At 38.8% G+C, this 18051-nt stretch overlaps 1 protein-coding gene across 3 annotated transcripts in view; it reads left to right on the plus strand.

Moving 5' to 3' along the window:
* The window catches only part of COMMD1 (copper metabolism domain containing 1), a 191815-nt gene extending 177394 nt beyond the window's left edge, over window positions 1-14421 (plus strand). For all 3 annotated transcript variants that reach the window (XM_030310678.1, XM_030310679.1, XM_030310680.1), the window contains exon 3: window positions 14184-14421. In XM_030310678.1, coding sequence (XP_030166538.1) covers window positions 14184-14291 — 108 coding nt within the window. In that variant the 3' untranslated portion in view covers window positions 14292-14421. The remainder of the gene's footprint in view (window positions 1-14183) is intronic.
* The last annotated feature ends 3630 nt before the right edge of the window (window positions 14422-18051 follow it).

Below are 18051 nucleotides of genomic sequence, written 5' to 3' on the forward strand. Positions count from 1 at the left end.
CTTTCCTTACTTTCCTCTTCTATAACATGGGATAAAATTATCCTCAACAACATGAAATGATACACGTAAAACACTTAGCATGTAATGCCTGGCATTTTGTATGTGTTCTATAAATGTTAGCCATTGTTAATTATCATTGCTATTAATATGATCATTAGTGTAATTTCTTAGTAGTTAATTATTGTAAATCCCCCCTGAATTTGCTAATGTTTTCAGATGCCTTTCAAAGTCTACTGAATGAATGGTGACCAAGCAAGAAGCTCTATTGTTTTGCCAATTAGGGACTGACTACCTGTTCTGTCTTTTGCAAAGGACTGAACTTGAATCTCTAGTTTCTAGAACTCTGGACAGTTTTAAGAAAATGATGCTTTTCTTTCTTTCCTCCATAAATTGGACCAGAAGTATATCAAAGCCCATAAAATCGATTACATTATCTGATGAAGTCTTCTTGCTGGATATAGCTGAAAAGATCTGGATCAAATGGATAAGGTCTGTCACTTCTACAGTTCTTCAGAGTGTTTTAACTCTGGCTTGCTTTCTTCCTAGTTAATAGGGCTGTTCTAAGGATCAGATGATGTCATTCATACAAAAGGGCTTTCTAAACTGTAAAGCACTGTGATAATGTGAGGGATGATTGTTCAAAGGCCCCAACAACCTAAGTGATGTCAGAATCCAACCCTAGGAGATGCAATCTCCCCTCTTCCTGCCACTTCAGAAGTTCGCAGTAAATTATTTGAGCTCGAGAGGCTAGTGGCTAACTTCATGCAGTGATTATGAATCCCTTCTTCTTCTCTCACCCCCATATTCTCTCACAGAATGGGGTGCCAGATTCTGAGTCAGTCTTCGGGCCTGGACTTTGGGACACAGCATGGTAGGCAGAGTACTTCATAGGATCTGGGAATGAGGATTAGGAAGCATTTCTTTTATACCATTTTCCAGTCCCCTTCCTGACAGCTCTTATCCTGGCAGCCCCCATAGATTAAATGGCATTTCAAAATTGAGTTCAGTGAGGATAAGACCCGATGAGGCTTCTGCCAAACTGGGCTGACAGACCTAAGTAATCAGTTGATAGTGTACGTGCACATGTGTGTGTATGTATGTGTGTGTTTCTGGACTATTAGAGTTTTTTTTTTTTTTTTTTCCTGTACAGTATGAACAGCAAGCCTAGAATTATGTGTGAGATCATCATCATTATCATCAACCACAAATACAGAATGTTTGGTAAACACAGGACCCTCCAAGCTTTGGTGTTTGTTATGAACTGAATTGTGTACCCTGCCAATTCACGTGTTAAAATCCCAACCCTCAATGCCTTAGAATGTAATTCTATTTGGAGTTTGTTGGAACCCTGATAAAATTAATCCCCTTTCCCCACAACCTCGACCAAAAAAAATGTATCCAAAACTTTTTCTCCCCGAATCACCATTTTCTGAATTTGAAAGTCCTCCTATCCTTAGTCATTTCATCCTTTGCCTCATTTACATAGCTTTATTTGCTTTCTCAAGAGAAGGACAAAGGTAAGTGCTTACTTTTTAACTATGCCTATTTCTGCTTAATTGTGCTGTCATGAAGGACTTAAAAGAAACCACATTGGGACAGCTGAGGACATGAATAGACGGTGCAGTTGGTAGAACAAGTTGGTGATCTCTCTCCTTGGAGAAAATCTGCAGTCCCAGAATTGTTTTTTTTTGTTTTTTTTTTTATTTTATTTTTGGGACAGAGAGAGACAGAGCATGAACGGGGGAGGGGCAGAGAGAGAGGGAGACACAGAATCGGAAACAGGCTCCAGGCTCTGGGCCATCAGCTCAGAGCCTGACGCGGGGCTCGAACTCCCGGACCGCGAGATCATGACCTGGCTGAAGTCGGACGCTTAACCGACTGCGCCACCCAGGCGCCCCAGAATTGTTTTGATTAGTATGGCTTCTGTCTTCCTCCCCTACCAAGAAGTTTGTCATTCATTGCTGCACTGTGGTCTTTTAATTGTATGTATTAAGATGTTTCCCCCATCTTAATCTGTAGATTATCAAGAACCCCTTGGGGAGCAAGTGCTATTGCATACTTTGTTTCTGCTTGCCTAATGGTATTACTTAAACAAGCAACTCTGGTTGAGTTTTGTTTTGTTTTGTTTTGTTTTGTTTTGTTTTGTTTTGTTTTGTTTTAATCTTCTCTGTTCCTTTCATGTAAATATATTCTAGTTTGTTTATCAAAGTTGTTTGCAGATGAGTTTGCTCTGGAATGTACCTCATCAGGAATGATGAGGGAGTCCCAATTTGAACTTCAGACTAAAAGAAGCAACACTTTTTTTCTCATGTGCTAAAGAGCTTTGTCAATTTGGTTTTTCTAAGATTTAAATGAAATTTTTTCCTCCTTCAGTATGATTTGCCTTTTCAGCTGTTTAGCAGTTGTTCTCTGGTTCTTTGTCCATTGTCACATGGGAACTAGTTCTACTTAGCCAAGAGCCAGTATGATTTCTTGCAAATCAAACCAGAGCACCTAAAAATAGCTTTTTACCCACATATTTTTCACCCAAAGTTTTTCAAAATACAGAAAATCTTAACAGCTAAACATTAAATCCTGCCGAAAATAAAAAGTTATAAAATGAACTGGAACACAATGTTTTGAAAAAGATAGAAATCAACCAGTTATCTAATTGTATTGAGCTTTTAGTGTTTTATAACTCAGCTTTGTTTTATTTTCTTTCATTGGGTGTTTCTAAAATAGTCTGTGTAAATGCTTAAGTCCTGGTGCTTATGTAAATCAGTACAAAGTCAGATTATCTCTAATTAGTTACCATTCAACTCTTAAATGTATATAAATTGGGGTGGAAAGTGTCTGAACTCAGAGTCAGATGTATTAGCAAGGAGTGGATTGAATCAAAGAGCTGGGAATTCTGGCCTTCACATAACTGGGGCTAGTCTCCAGGTTTCTTGTTTTATCTAGTGTTAAATGGAGATTGATGGTACTTCTCCTTTTCACTATCCCTACTGACCTGTACTGGGGAGCAGAATAGATCAGGCTGCTTTGAAATCTCTGGAGGAAAAAGAATAGTGATAGTCCTGGTTTAGCAGTGCATAATTTAGCCAACGAAAGAACCACTCTTTCTTGCAAGGTCAGACTATTTTCTTCCTTTCAGAAACAAGTCAGGGTTGCCTGGGCCAACCTGTGTTCCTTTTGACCACACATTGGCAGGACAGGTATGTCTAGTTTTCTTCTAAATCATGGGTCTAGATTTTTTTCCAGCTAAGAAATCTTAAACCAAAAGAATTGCAAGGTCCTGTTCTTGACACTTGGTCTTTTTAGAAATTCAAACAACTTTGAATGAACAGTGTTCTTGCTGTCTCATTGCTTTGTTGGTTCACAGGCTCTGAGCCTACAGATGAAAATGTAGCACAGTGGCAGAAGGATGTGTGTGTTTCTATGTGTGTAAATTCAACCTTTGGTACATTGAGATTATTTTACTAATGCCCCCTTTATAAAGTTCCATAGGGTTTCCTGATGCCTAACAACTTTGTTGATTAGAAAGGTATGGAGAGTATGGGTCAGGGATCTGAGTAGTTTAAGATACTGCACCTATGGATATGTGTATCTGATATGGGTTATGGGGTAAGGAGAAGGATTTGCCTTTGGTATTTTCCTAGTTCTTTTGTTTTCTGTCCTACCTATAAACTCCCATTCTCCCTGTCCTTATTGCCTAAGCATCCCGAGTTTTAAGGCAGGCTACTTGGGTTCTTTCTTCCTGGAAGAAAATGAATCTTCTGATGTAAGTGATAGAAAAGTGTTAATGACTTTTTGTTTTACCTCTCCTGGGAGTATTTATGCTGTAAAGACATTATCTAGGCTGAGGACAGTAGTCGTCCTTCCTAAAGAAAAGGAGATATTTGGGAATAAGAAGATCTTTCTGACATGAATAGACATTTTTTCAAAGAAGACATACAGATGGCCAACAGACACATGAAAAGATACTCAGTATCACTAATCATCAAGAAAATGCGAAGCAAAACCACAGTGAGCTATCACTTCACACCTGTATGCAAGGCTAAAATAAAAAAGACAAGAGGGAGCACCTGGCTGGGACAGGCAGTAGAGCATGTGACTCTTAATCTCAGGGTTGTGAGTTCAAGCCCCATGCTGGGCATGGAGCCTATTTTTAAAAATAAATAAATGAATAAATAAAATAGACAAGAAATAACAAGTACTGTCAAGGATATGGAGAAAAAGGAATCCATATACACTGTTGATGAGAATATAAATTGGTGCAGCCACTATGGAAAACTGCATGGAGCTTCCTGAAAAAAATTAAAAATAGAAATATCATATGACCCAGTAATTCCACTTCTGGGTATTTATTTGCCCAAAGAAAACAAAAACGCTAATTCAAAAAGATCTATGCACCCTTGTGTTCATTGCAGCATATTAAACAACCTAAGTATCCATAGATAGACAAGTGGATAAAGAAGCTGTGTATATATCAGGTGTGATATGCAATATCACATACACACATATACACAATACATGTATGCACATACAGTGGAATATTAGCCATAAAAAAGAATGAAATGTTGCCATTTTGTGACACATGGATTAACCTAGAGGGTATTATGCTAAGTGAATTAAGTCAGAGAAAGGCAAATACTGTATGATTTCAGTTATATGTGGAATGTGAAAAACAAAACAAAGCAGAAACAGACTCACAAATACAGAGAACTGGTGTTTGCCAGAGAGGAAGTGGGGGTGGGGTGGGCAAAATAAGTAAAGGGGATTGAGAGGTATAGACTTCCAGCTATAAAATAAGTCACAGGATATAAGGTACAGCATAGGGAATATAGTTAATAATATTATAATAACATTGTATGGTTTCAGATGGTGAGCATTGAGCATTTTGTAATGTATGTAAGTGTTGAATTACTATGCTGTACACCTGAAACTAGTATAATATTGTATGTCAACCATACTTCAATTTAAAAATAAATAAATTGGGGGAAAAGATCTTTCTGGCTTAAATTACACTATATGAGTATGATTTTCAAAAGTTGTCATATGAAAGTACAATTAAAATTCCTCCCAATAGCTCTAATCTCCTTGTCTATAAAAGTTTTTGCAGAGCTGCTGTGATTTAGTTAGATTAGCCAGTTTATTTTTATTTATTTATTTATTTATTTATTTATTTATTTATTTTCAACGTTTATTTATTTTTGAGACAGAGAGAGACAGAGCATGAACGGGGGAGGGGCAGAGAGAGAGGAGACACAGAATCGGAAACAGGCTCCAGGCTCTGAGCCACCAGCCCAGAGCCTGACACGGGGCTCGAACTCATGGACCGCGAGATCGTGACCTGGCTGAAGTTGGACGCTTAACCGACTGCGCCACCCAGGCGCCCCAAAGCTGAGTAGATTAGCCAGTTTAAATTTCACTTCCTATTTCCATCTTGTGAATTTATTTATTTATTTAGTGTTTATTTACTTATTTTTGAGAGAGAGAGAGCACAAGCTGGGGAGGGGCCGAGAGAGAGAGAGACAGACAGACAGAGAGTATCTGAAAGCAGTCTCCAGGCTCTGAGCTGTCAGTGCGCAGCCCTGTACAGGCCTCGAATCCACAAACTGTGAGATCATGACCTGAGCCAAAGTCAGATGCCCAACCAGTTGAGCCACCCAAGTGCCCCCATCTTGTGGAAATATTTAAAAGATGGACCAAAACAAGGAGGAAAAAGTGAAGCAGCAGAGACCCAGATAATAGGTCTCTGAATGATTAAAATCTGATATTATTATATTTTAAAATGTTGCCACTTTTTTTAAACGTTTATTTATTTTTTAAATTTTTTTTTAATGTTTATTTATTTTTGAGAGAAAGAGACAGAGAGAGACAGAGCTGGGGAGGAACAGAGAGAGAGGGAGACACAGAATCCTAAACAGGCTCCAGGCTCTGAGCTGTCAGCAAAGAGCCCGACGCGGGGCTCGAACTCACAAACCGCGAGATCATGACCTGAGCCGAAGCCGGACACTCAACCGACTGAGCCACCCAGGCGCCCCATTATTTATTTATTTTGAGAGAGAGGGATAGCGAGCAGGGGAGAGATAGAGAGGAAGACAGAGAATCTCAAGCAGGCTTTGCATAGCCAGTGTGGAGCCCAAATGCGGGGTTCGAACTCACACAGTGAGCTCAAACTCACAAACAGATCATGACCTGAGCGGAAATCAGGAGTTGGATGCATAACTGACTGAGCCATCCAGGTGTCTAAAATGTTGCCACTTTATATAAAACATGTGTATGCCACTTGGAAAGTTGAAGTTAGGTGCCTTAGATTTGTTTAGCCGTAACTTTGGTCAGTGATAGATCCGAAACATTCTACATACCCAATTAATGTCTCTTTTCTCCTTTGAGTTGCTAGTTAACTAATGAAGAGTTCATGTTTTCTTAATATAATAAGAATTAGTGGGAGTTGTCAGGCTGTCCTCACAAAAGTCCTTTGAAATGCCTGAATGACAACCCCTGAAAACTCAGTGTTTATTGTCTGGTGATGGTTAATGCTTTTATGATACACTAGTAACACTCTGTCCTCTTCTAGGAGATTGTGGGAATATGGATAAGCACTTCCTCTTAGGAACTGCTCTGCCTCTGAAAGCACCTGGTATGTCCTGAGGCACTGCTCTATTCATTTATTAGAGTGAATTATTTTAGTTCTTGGAGACTCTGTCTTAGTCCCACATAGCTCTTAACACATATGGACACCTATTGAGTTTGGGATGAGTCATTTTCATTTAGAGGCTCCATCATTAAGTTGCAGTCTAAATTTCATCTTTTTTCATCCCCAGTAGGATGATTCACTTTGTGATTTGCAGGACATTTTTTTTTTCCTTTTTGAAAATTGCGTTAGCACGCTCTTTACACACTAGCTGTAGAACTTGTTAGCTATTGTATTTGAAATGAGGATTTCCTCATGATAAAAATGGCCTGAGTAGGGACCATTGTATGTAATATATATTGCTAAAGATTTTTGTTTAAAAAAAAATTATAGGGGCTCCTGGGTGGCTCAGTCAATAAGGTGGCCAACTCTTTTTTTTTTTTTAACGTTTATTTATTTTTGAGACAGAGAGAGACAGAGCATGAACAGGGGAGGGGCAGAGAGAGAGGGAGACACAGAATCTGAAACAGGCTCCAGGCTCTGAGCTGTCAGCACAGAGCCCGACACGGGGCTCGAACTCACGGACCATGAGATCATGACCTGAGCCAAAGTCGGACGCTTAACCGACCGAGCCACCCAGGCGCCCCTAAAGTGGCCAACTCTTGATCTCTGTTCAGATCTTGATCTCAGGGTCGTAAGTTCAAGCCCCGCATTGGGCTTCGCACTGGGCATGAAGCCTGCTTTGAAAAAAAGAAAAGGAAAGGAAAGGAAGAGAAAATAAAAGATTATAAGTCACAAGTTTAAAAAAAAAGATTATAAATCACAAGTTTTCTTTTTTGAAGTATTTTCTTTAAGCTACAGCATAAACTATCCATTGTTTTAGATATAGAGTATAAGAGCAAGTTGTAGCTATGAGCCCATGTTTCTGAAATCAAGACCCTTGACACAAATTCTTTTTTTTTTTTTTTTTTGAATGCTTTTTTATTTTGAGAGAGAGAGAGAGAGCTGGGAAGGGGCAGAGAGAGAGGGAGAGAGAGAATCCCAAGTGGGCTCCACGTTGTCAACATAGAGCCTGATATGGAGCTCAGACTCACAAATAGTGAGATCATGACCTGAGCCGAAATCAAGAGTTGGATGCTTAACCAACTGAGCCACCCAGGCGCCCAAGACCCTTGATGTAAATTCTGAATGAAATCTGATCTTCCGTGGTTGTTGTTGCTATTGTTGTTGTCCTTCTTTTTTAATACCAAAGTGACACTATACCATTTTTCAATACAAATGATAATAGAAAAAAATAAATATTGGTTTTGGATAATTACCACTTGGAGGGCAGCCTTCCTACCAATTTAGGCATGATGAAAATCCTTGCTCTGCTAATCTTTGGAGTTTGTGTTCAGTGCTATGTACTTTGGCAGTCTAAAGAGACTCGTCTTTGTATTTATACTGAAAGCAATGAGTGAGGCCAGAAAGTAAAGTAGGAAATGAAGGAACAATACCACACATAGAAAATACTGGAAATATCAGAGGAGAAGGAGTTGGGGTTTAGGGAGTAAATACCCTGCCCTCTTCTCTCTTGCTAGAACCCAGCTGTAAGAACAAAGGAGTGACACAGTCTTAGAGAACAGCCACATAGGACATGGAACAAGGTAGAGAAGGGTGGAGAGTGGGTAAGAAAGGACAAGTGAAAAATAACCACAGTTTTCAGGGAACTATAAAACTTTAATTTTGGATAAATGGTTCCTTAAGAAGAAAGTTGAAAGATCCTTTGCTACAAAAAAGCTCTGTCATGGTCTCCTGAAAGAATTGGAAACAGTATCAATATAATTCTAAAAAAGTCACATGAAGTATGGGTATCTTAATTATTATATAATTGCTATTCTAGAAACCATTGCAAATTTTGACCTTTGGTGCATGTTCTCTTTCTCTGTCAAGTTGAAGACACACAGTGACAGAGCTGCAGGTCAGAGGTTAATTTAAGCTTATAAAAGGATAGCATATATAGAGGGAGATAGGCTTTATGGCTAACGTTTATGCTCAGCCATGATTCCCTTTGTGTTAATAAATGTAACCAAAAGAAAAGTTTGGGGACTAAGCCTCATGATATCTGGCCAGCTGTGTGTGGCCTTCCTGAATCAGTCTTGGTGAGCAGATAACCTTTTCCCACTCTCACCCTCTGTCCTCTAACTTTAGCACTTTGTAAAGAAACCACAATGTGCAGAACTTGCCAAAGTCATGTTATAATACTAAATCTGACTAATCAAGTGGGGATAAAGTTTTGTGGGAATTTTGCATGGAAAATAATAATAATATAGAAAATAAGATACAGGACTTCTATTTTATTTTATGTTGAATTTATTCTAAATGGTTCCACCTAAGTGTTTAGTAAATTATAGTTCTTTTTATTTTCTTTAAATTTTTTTAATGTTTATTTATTTTTGAGAGAGAGAGTGTGTGAGAGGAGGAGGGTTAGAGAGAGAGGGAGACACAGAATATGAAGCAGGCTCCAGGCTCTGAGCTGTCAACACGGACCCCGATTTGGAGCTTGAACTCACAAACTGTGAGATCATGACCTAAGCTGAAGTTGGACACTTAACCGACTGAGCCACCCAGGTGCCTCTATTTTTTATTTTAGCATTTATCACTGTTGTATTGTTGTGCCAAAGAATTTCTCAGGGTATGCTTATGGGCCTAGATATTGAAGTCATTTTTTTCTTTTTCAAATTTTTATTTAAATTCTAGTTAGTTAACGTATAGTGTAATATTGGTTTCAGCAGTAGAATTTAGTAATTCATCACTTACATATAGTAACACCCAATGTTCATCATCACAAGTGCCGTTCTTTTTTTTTTTTTAAGCAATTTTCTCCTTATTTTTATTTATTGATTTTTTTTTAAATGTTTATTTTTGTTGGGGGAGAGGCAGAGAAGGAGGGAGGTGGAAGATCTGAAGCAGGCTCTTTGCTGACAGTGGAGTGCCTGATTCGGAGCTTGAACTCACAAACCACGAGATCATGGCCTGAGTTGAAGTTGGATGCTCAATTGACTGAGCACCCAGGTGCCCCAAGTGCCCTCCTTGATACCCATTACCCATTTAGCCCATTCCCCACCTGCTTCCCTCCCATCAACCCTCAGTTTGTTCTCTATCATTAAGGGTCTCTTATTGTTTAGGGCACCTGGGTGACTCAGTCAGTTAAGCATCTGACTCTTGATTTCGGATCAGGTGTTTGTGAGTTCCAGTTTCAGATCTGTAGTTTGTGAGTTCCAGCCCTGCATCTAGCTCTGCACTGACAATGTGGAACCTGCTTGGGATTCTCTCTCTCCCTCTCTCTGCCCCTCCCCTGCTCTCTTTCTCTCTCTCTCAAAATAAATAAATAAACTTTAAAAAAAGAGTCTCTTATAGTTTGTTTCCGTCTCTCTTTTTTTCCCCTTACCATATGTTCATCTGTTTTGTTTCTTAAATTCTACATATGAGTGAAATCGTAAGGTATTTGTCTTTCTGTGACTGACTTATTTCATTTAGCATAATACAGTCTAGTTCCATCCACATCATTGCAAATGGCAAGATGTAATTCTTTTTGATCACTGAGTAACATTCCGTTGTGTGTATATGTGTATATATATATACCACATCCACATCTTCTTTATCCATCCTTCAGTCGATGGGTATTTGAGCTCTTTCCATAGTTTGGCTATTATTGATAGATATTGAAATTATTTAAATAGACATTATACATGAAGAAGTTTTAGTGTGTAGATGGAGAAAACCAAACACTTGCTTAATGACAGCCTTTAATTATTATATTAACTAATAATCAGTTATACTCTCTGACCCTGCTAGGAAATGAGTTTAAACTAAAGCGTTAAAGATCTAGGCTTGGCAAGTAAGAGTTTCCTGAAGAGTATTAGAGTTATTGCCTGGGAAAGGACTTTCTTGGGAACTGGTAAGATGTCTTTCTCCAGAGTCATTAAAGGCAGCTTGGGTTTTTCTGTTGGGCTTTTCTGTTTAGAGATGGTGGCCTCTTAGATCTCTTAGTATTTTATAACTTTTTAGCTTCTGCACTTGGAGAGAATATTTGAATATTTTGCCTTTGCTTTCTTTTCTAATTTGGTACAGTTATTTAAACCCTTGTGGTGTTTAATATATTGCTATACTCCCCATGATCACAGACTATGTATTCTTTTTTTTTTTTAATTAATTTATTTATTTTGAGAGAGAGAGTATGAGTAGGGAAGGGGGAGAGAGAGAGGGAGAGAAAATCCCAAGCAGGCTCTGCATCACCAGCACAGAGCCCATTGCGGGGCTCAAACTCACAAACCGTGAGATCATGACCTGAGCTGAAACCAAGAGTCAGACACTTAGCTGACTGAGCCATCCAAGTGCCCCTAGACTACATATTCTTAATAATGATGTGCTTGCTTATTCATCTGCTAACTGCTTTCTGATTCCACCACATGCTGCATCTACACTCTACTGAAACACAGCAGGTTCTAACTCTTGACTCAGATACTTAATTATAGGAGTTTAGTCTTACCATCTCTCATTATTATAACCAGTTGGGCCCAGGTCAGGGTGGATGACCTTGAAAAAAAAAATCAGGGGCACCTGGGTGACTCAGTCAGTTGAGCCACCGACTCTTGATTTAGGCCTAGGTTGTGATCCTAGGGTCATGGGATTGAGCTCCGAATTGGGCTCTGCGCTGAGCATGGAGCCTGCTTAAGATTCTCTCTCCCTCCCTCTCTCTCCCCTCCCCCTTCCTTGCTTGTGCATACTTTCTCTCTAAAATTAAAAAAAATCAGATGTTTCAAATTGTCCTTATACTTTTTGTCTCTGGCTTGATACGCATCATTTGCATTACAGATATCTACAGATATATCTGCATATACAGATATCTTCAAGTGCATTCGATGTATTTTCTGTAGGGTACCCCTACCCAAATGCAAAATTTGAACAAAGCCCCATGTATTAAGCCCCAATTTAAAAGCTCTTGAATACCTGATAAAATATTTTGATAGCATAACTAGATGAAGCTAAGCCTTGATAATAGTTTCAGATAAATTGTGTCTTCAAGAGTCATAAATGGCTATATGTGTCTTTCTAATGTTAATGTATATTGTTTCAAGCGGGGAGAGGTGAAGATTGGGAGTGGTTGGAAAATTTAACTTTGGACTCTGTTTATCTAGTCTGCTAGATTCTGTAGTATTTGATTATCCTTAAAAATAAACAGCTTCACTGATGTTTAGAGGTCTGATCATAGATAATTTGAGTACTGAAATCTACAACAAATTAATGACCCCTCATTAAAAAAGATCCTGGCTTTTATTAATGAACTCTGTTCAAGTATTCCTACCTCTGTGATCAAACTCCTTGATAATTTCTTCCCATATAAATAGAAAACCAGGTGAATTTATTATAGTAAATGACTTTCAATGAGGTTAAAACATGGGTGCATCATCTTCTGCCAATTTCCTGAATATATATGTTAGACTGGTAAATATTACTTTCTAGACTATTATTTCAAAGGCCAAATGTTCAAAAATGTTTTAAAGGCATACTAAAGATCTCAGTAAAACTGAATGAAGAATAAAGGCTTTCAAATCTGAGACCGGTTCTTAATTTAGCTAACTGGATTGTCTAATTTGCCATAAATTTGCTCTTCTTTTCAAAAGGAGATGACCCTTCCTGCAGCTCCTCAACACAAAGAGCATCTTTCTTTTCTCTAAATTGGTTTTTGCTTTCCACTAAATGAAAACCTGGCAGTGTCTTTTTTCTTTCTTTTTTAATTTTAAACCTGACGGTTTCTAAGTTCATGTACTATTCCCCTCTACTATCCAAATACGTGTTTGAGGAAAAGGTTCCCTGTAGTCAGGGAAAGCCTTTCCTCCCTTTGGAAACTTTTCATCTGAGAGACCCTTTCTTTCCCTCTGTACTTGTTTCTCCTGGGGGAATAAACAACACAGCAGCCTAGCAACAGCACAGGGACTTTCCCAAAATCAGCTCCTGAAAGTTCTTCTGGCTATTGACAGAGTAACTTGCTCCTACTGAAAAGGCTTGTTGCTCTTCCTCTTACCTTCCACTTTGGGGATAGAGACGGGAAATACCATGTATTTAGAGAGGAAAATGTAAAGAAAAGAGCATTGATCTGGTTGGTGGCTCTTCCATCAACAGAGGGACAATAGACATGTCATTTACCATGCTGGGGGCCTCAATTTCATTATCTAAAAAACAAGGTAGTTGAATTATATGATCTCTGAGAATTCATACTGCTTTAAAATATATGATTATTGTTCTGAGACATCTGGGTGGCCTAGTTGGTTGAGCACCTGACTCTTGATTTAGGTTCAGATCATGATCCCAGGGTCGTGGGATCAAGCCCCATTTTGGGATTCTCTCTCTCTCTCTCTCTCTCTGTCTCTGCCCCTCTCCTCCACTTGTGTGTTCTCTCTCTCTCTCTCTCTCCAAAATTAAAACAAAACAAAACAAAATATGATTATTGTTCATAAGGATCTTAAAGATAATCACTCTTGGATACATATAATTTGCCGCTGTTGCTTGAGATAATTTGTTCAAAGTATTTATTCACTGTACATGAAATTTCTGTCAACACACTTCAGAGGCCTTTTTCTTTGATATCTACCTAATCTAGGATTGATTGACTGGTCCTAACAGTGTGTGCCGGGAATGTGTTTGATGGAAATCTTGGAGAGTTGGCTTGCAGCAAGTGGAAAGGCCTCAGAAATGTTTAAGACTGTTTCAAGACCTAGTTATCTTCAAAGGATCTGGTTGATATTTCCCAAGCAACTTGGTCACAACTTGTCATAATTGCTAGTATAACCACTAAATCCAAAGTAGCTCAATTATCAGGCTAACACAGAGCCAATCCAGACCTTCCTTCTATTGTTATACTACTGGGTGCTATGGAGACAGTATGGACTTTGGAGTCAGCCAGAGCTAAGAGTTCACAGTCCAACTCTGCCCTTTTCTGATTCTGTGATACAGCTTAACCACTGTGTGCCTCAGTGTCCTCATTTATAAGTACTTAAGTACTTACCTTAAAAATTGTTTTGGGATCCCGGCGCTCAGGGTGGCTCAGGCGGTTAAACATGACTTCGGCTCAGGTCATGATCATGCAGTTAGTGAGTTTGAGCCCTGTGTTGGGCTCTGTACTGACAGCTCAGAGCGTGGAGCCTGCCACAGATCTGTGTCTCCCTCTCTCTCTTCCCCTCCCCCCCCTTGTACTCTGTCTCTCTCAAAAATAAATAAACATTAAAAAAAAATTGTTATGGGATCGAACGTGATGACTGAAGAGCTTCTCACATGTCTCATAATGAGAACACCTAACATTTGTATATCTCTTTACCATTTATGAAACACCTAATAGAAGTAGTTTTATTTAGGGAACTAAATATGTGGATTTGATTTGCTGGATAATATATCATTTAGGTATTGAGACCTGAGTCAGGCTTGCTAGGTAGGGGGCCCTGGGCCTTTGGAACTGGGTCAGCCCAGATCCAGAGCCTTGGCTATCTTGAGGGTCTTTTATAAAACATCCTTTTGTGTTTTCCAGGAATCTGAATTTCTGTGTTTGGAATTTGATGAAGTCAAGGTCAATCAAGTCCTAAAGAAGCTGTCAGAGGTAGAAGAAAGTATCAGCACACTGATGCAGCCAGCCTAGCTGAAGATGGAGTTGTTGAAGCAAAGGTGTTCATGATCCCTCCCCAGTGAGCTGGGGTGTTTTGTTGTTGTTTTGTCGTTGTTTTTTTAAAATCTTATTCCCCCATTAGTATTAAATCCTCAAATTCAAATCTTGCCTGTCTCTGCTTGCTGGGGTTTCTTTCCTTCCCTCTTTCATTCACTCTTACAGCTGTAATGTGTGCAGAGGTTCTTATACTTCATGCACAGGTGTTTATAACAGCATTTATTTATTTATTTTTAGGATTTTAATTTTAAGTAATCTCTACACCCACCGTGGGGCTTGAACTCACAACCCTGAGATCAAGAGTCACATACCCCACTGACTGAGCCAGCCAGGCGCCCCATCATAAAAGCATTTTAAAAAGGAGGCTTCCAGGACCGTATCCCTAGACTTGAAATCAGTAGGCCTAAGTGGAGTCAACTTTAGAAACCCTTGCTGTGGTAGTTTGTTCCTAGGGTAGGATTTTAGGAATTTATACATAATAAATCAGGTAAGAGTTAGAAAAAGGGGAAGAGGGGCGCCTGGGTGGCTCAGTCGGTTAAGCGGCTGACTTGGGCTCAGGTCATGATCTCGCGGTCCATGAGTTTGAGCCCCGCATCGGGCTTTGTGCTGACCGCTCAGAGCCTGGAGCCTGTTTCGGATTCTGTGTCTCCCTCTCTCTGACCCTCCCCCGTTCATGCTCTGTCTCTCTCTGTCTCAAAAATAAATAAACGTTAAAAAAAAAATTAAAAAAAAAGAAAAAGGGGAAGAGAACATTTTCCTCATGCAAATACAAGGCTGACCATAAGCCATGTGTCTTGAGCTAAGACTTAGAGGAGCCTGCCTACCCTAGAAAAGGTTTACTGACCCTAGTAAAACCTGTGATGCTCCTGGAACTGATACCGGCATTTGGATTAGTTCTCCCCAAATCTGGGAGGTCTGGTTTGATCTGAGCTACTTGGGCTTTTCTGGAACCTAGAACTAAACGTTCCTTGTCACAAAGGCACTCCCTTCACTTACCTCAAGTGAAGATTATAAGAAGGGAAGAATATCTGCTGAGCTGATGTAAGGTCTTTTATATCAGAAGATTTTACTTGGGTCATCAAATAAAACCTCTTCAAGAAAATTTCAAAAACAAAAATTTCTTCAAGAAAACTAGTGTAGGGGTGCCTGCCTGGCTCAGTCAGGAGAGCATGTGACTCTTGATCTCAGGGTTGTGGGTGTAGAGATTACTTTAAAAATAAATAAAAATTTAAAAAATAAGAATAAATAAATAATAAAAAAGAAAACTAGTATAAAAATTAGATCCTTGTAGAGAAGTTATACCAAACACCAAGAATATTCTAAAAGAAGGAACCTGTCAACCAGTGTATTGAGGCCCTTGTTTAACAGGTTTTATCAAATCTGATACTGATAACATTTAGAAAGCTCAGTCAGTTGCCTTTGAGATGTACTGTGTTCAAAAAAATGTAGTTCCCTTGGTCAGTGGTTACAGCATATGTCAGTTCTAATGAGTTTATTCTTTATTCTAGGGCAGGAATAAGTTTGCTTCTGTTAAACATTTTCTCTCTCCTAAATCAGTTTGCAGACATTTTAGGAGCCCTTCCAACACCTGAGCTGAAAATATTGGCTTCCTCTCTGATTAAAACCATCCCAGCAGTTAGCAAACAATGACCAGAGGTTTTAAATGTAGCTCCTGTAGATGCTTGAGAAAACATCTTGAAACAGTATGGTAAATAGATTCAGAGAAGGTGTGCGGTTTGGCCAAAGAATTATTAAAACTTGCTTTCTGTTTCCAGGGTTACTGTCATGTGATCTAGGAGAATTTAGATATAATGTCTCCTGATATAAAATGGAAGAAAAGAGCATCCCATCATATAATGGGATTCCAGATGTCACTGGCAGGAAGAACTGTAGCTGCCGCATTAGTATTGACTCACATATCCAATGGAAGTCTGTGAAAGCCTACAAGCACAGTTCGTGGGCACACAGGGAGAGGAAATTGCTGTTATGGTTTGAAGCTCTGTTTAGGTCATCTTATGAAATTAATAGCCACAAAAGTGGACATGAGCTTTTTATTACACCCCTAAATCCTAGGTCATTGGAAAATTTGTTAATGTATATTGAGTTTTTCATAATAATAATAGTAGTAGTAGTAGTAAAAGAAACTGGTTGCTAAAGGTGGTCCCCATATTTAACTAAACACTTTGGAATACAAGTGTTTTTAGCAGGGTGTGTTTGTGTGTGTTATATTTACTGGTGATACTTAAATACCTGATTACCAAAGGAATACATGTCTATTATAGTCTATTGTGAGAACACATAACACGCCTTGGACAGTTAGATGACCTATCAGCCTAACCTACAGAGATAACAGAAAAGAAGGCTGGTACTAGGAAAAGAGTTGCCTTTCCTTGAATAAATTCCTGGAAGTGGAACACATGTTTTTTAAGACTTTCATGAGCATTACCTAATTGTTCTACAGAAAGGTTATATCAGTTTGTATTACCTTTAAGAAAGTATGAAGGTAAATCACTCTCTTTGTTGCCTAATTGGATATTATCTGTTTTTGTTTTTTTTTTTTAATTTTGGGGCACTAACTTGTTTTGTAAAATTTTGAAAGGGACACTTAACTTAAACCAGGACATCTCCCTGGGAGTAGTGCAAGAATGGAGAAAGGACCAGGGAAGGAGGAAACTGACATACGAGTCCCAGCAGATGCCACTAGATTTCCTACTTCTGTAATCCTAGGTTAAAATCACTTTGAGTTCAAGAAATGTGGGGCAAAATAAATATAGTCCTTATCCTGAATTAGGCTTTATAGAAGTTGTCCCTGCTTGAGCAATAAACACTCTAACTTCAGTCTGTTTAGAAACAGTCCAGGCAAGCCAAAAGTTGCTTTTAAAATGGAGTAAGAAAGAAACTTCAGACTTCAGTAGTTCCATGTAGATAGGAACGAAAGATTTGGCTTTAATCTCAGGCCTGGATTTTCTTGGAAGCTCTGGTTTCTGTTGGCTTCATCAGTGAAGGTTTGAATTTCACCATTATATCCTCCCTTTTCCTTTATTTAACCTCTCTTCCCCTGGTATTATTTTTCTTTAGTCCCCATTATTTATTTCACTCATCCTGTCCACCTTCTTCCCCTCTGGCAACTACTGGTTTGTTCTCTGTATTCAAGAATCTATTTTTTTTTTTTTGTCTTTTTCCCTTGTTTGTTCATTTGTTTTATTAAATTCTGCATGTGAGTGAAATTATATGGTATTTTGTTTGTCTGTCTGACTTACTTCACTTAGCACAATACTGTCTAGGTCCATCCATATTGCTGCAAACATCAAGACTTCATTCTTTTTTGTGGCTGAGTAATATTCCTGTGTGTGTGTGTGTGTGTGTGTGTGTGTGTGTGTGTGTGTACAGCACATCTTCTTTATCCATTCATCTATGGATGGGCACTCGGGTTTCTTCCATACCTTGGCTATTGTAAATAATGCTGCAGTAAACTGAAGGGTGCATATATCTTTTTGAATTAGTATTTCATTTTCTTTGGGTAAATATTTAGTAGTGAATTATTGGATCATATGGTAATTCTGTTTTTAATTTTTTGAGGAAACTCCATACTGGCTTTTCCATAGTGGCTACACCAGTTGGCATTCTCACCAAAAGTGCACAAGGTTTCCCTCTTCTCCATACTCTTGCCAACATTTGTTATTTCTTGTCTTTTTGATTTTAGCCTTTCAGACATGTGTGATGTGATATCTCATTG

The sequence above is a fragment of the Lynx canadensis genome, chromosome A3 (assembly GCF_007474595.2).
Source record: "Lynx canadensis isolate LIC74 chromosome A3, mLynCan4.pri.v2, whole genome shotgun sequence".
NCBI classification, from domain to species: domain Eukaryota; kingdom Metazoa; phylum Chordata; class Mammalia; order Carnivora; family Felidae; genus Lynx; species Lynx canadensis.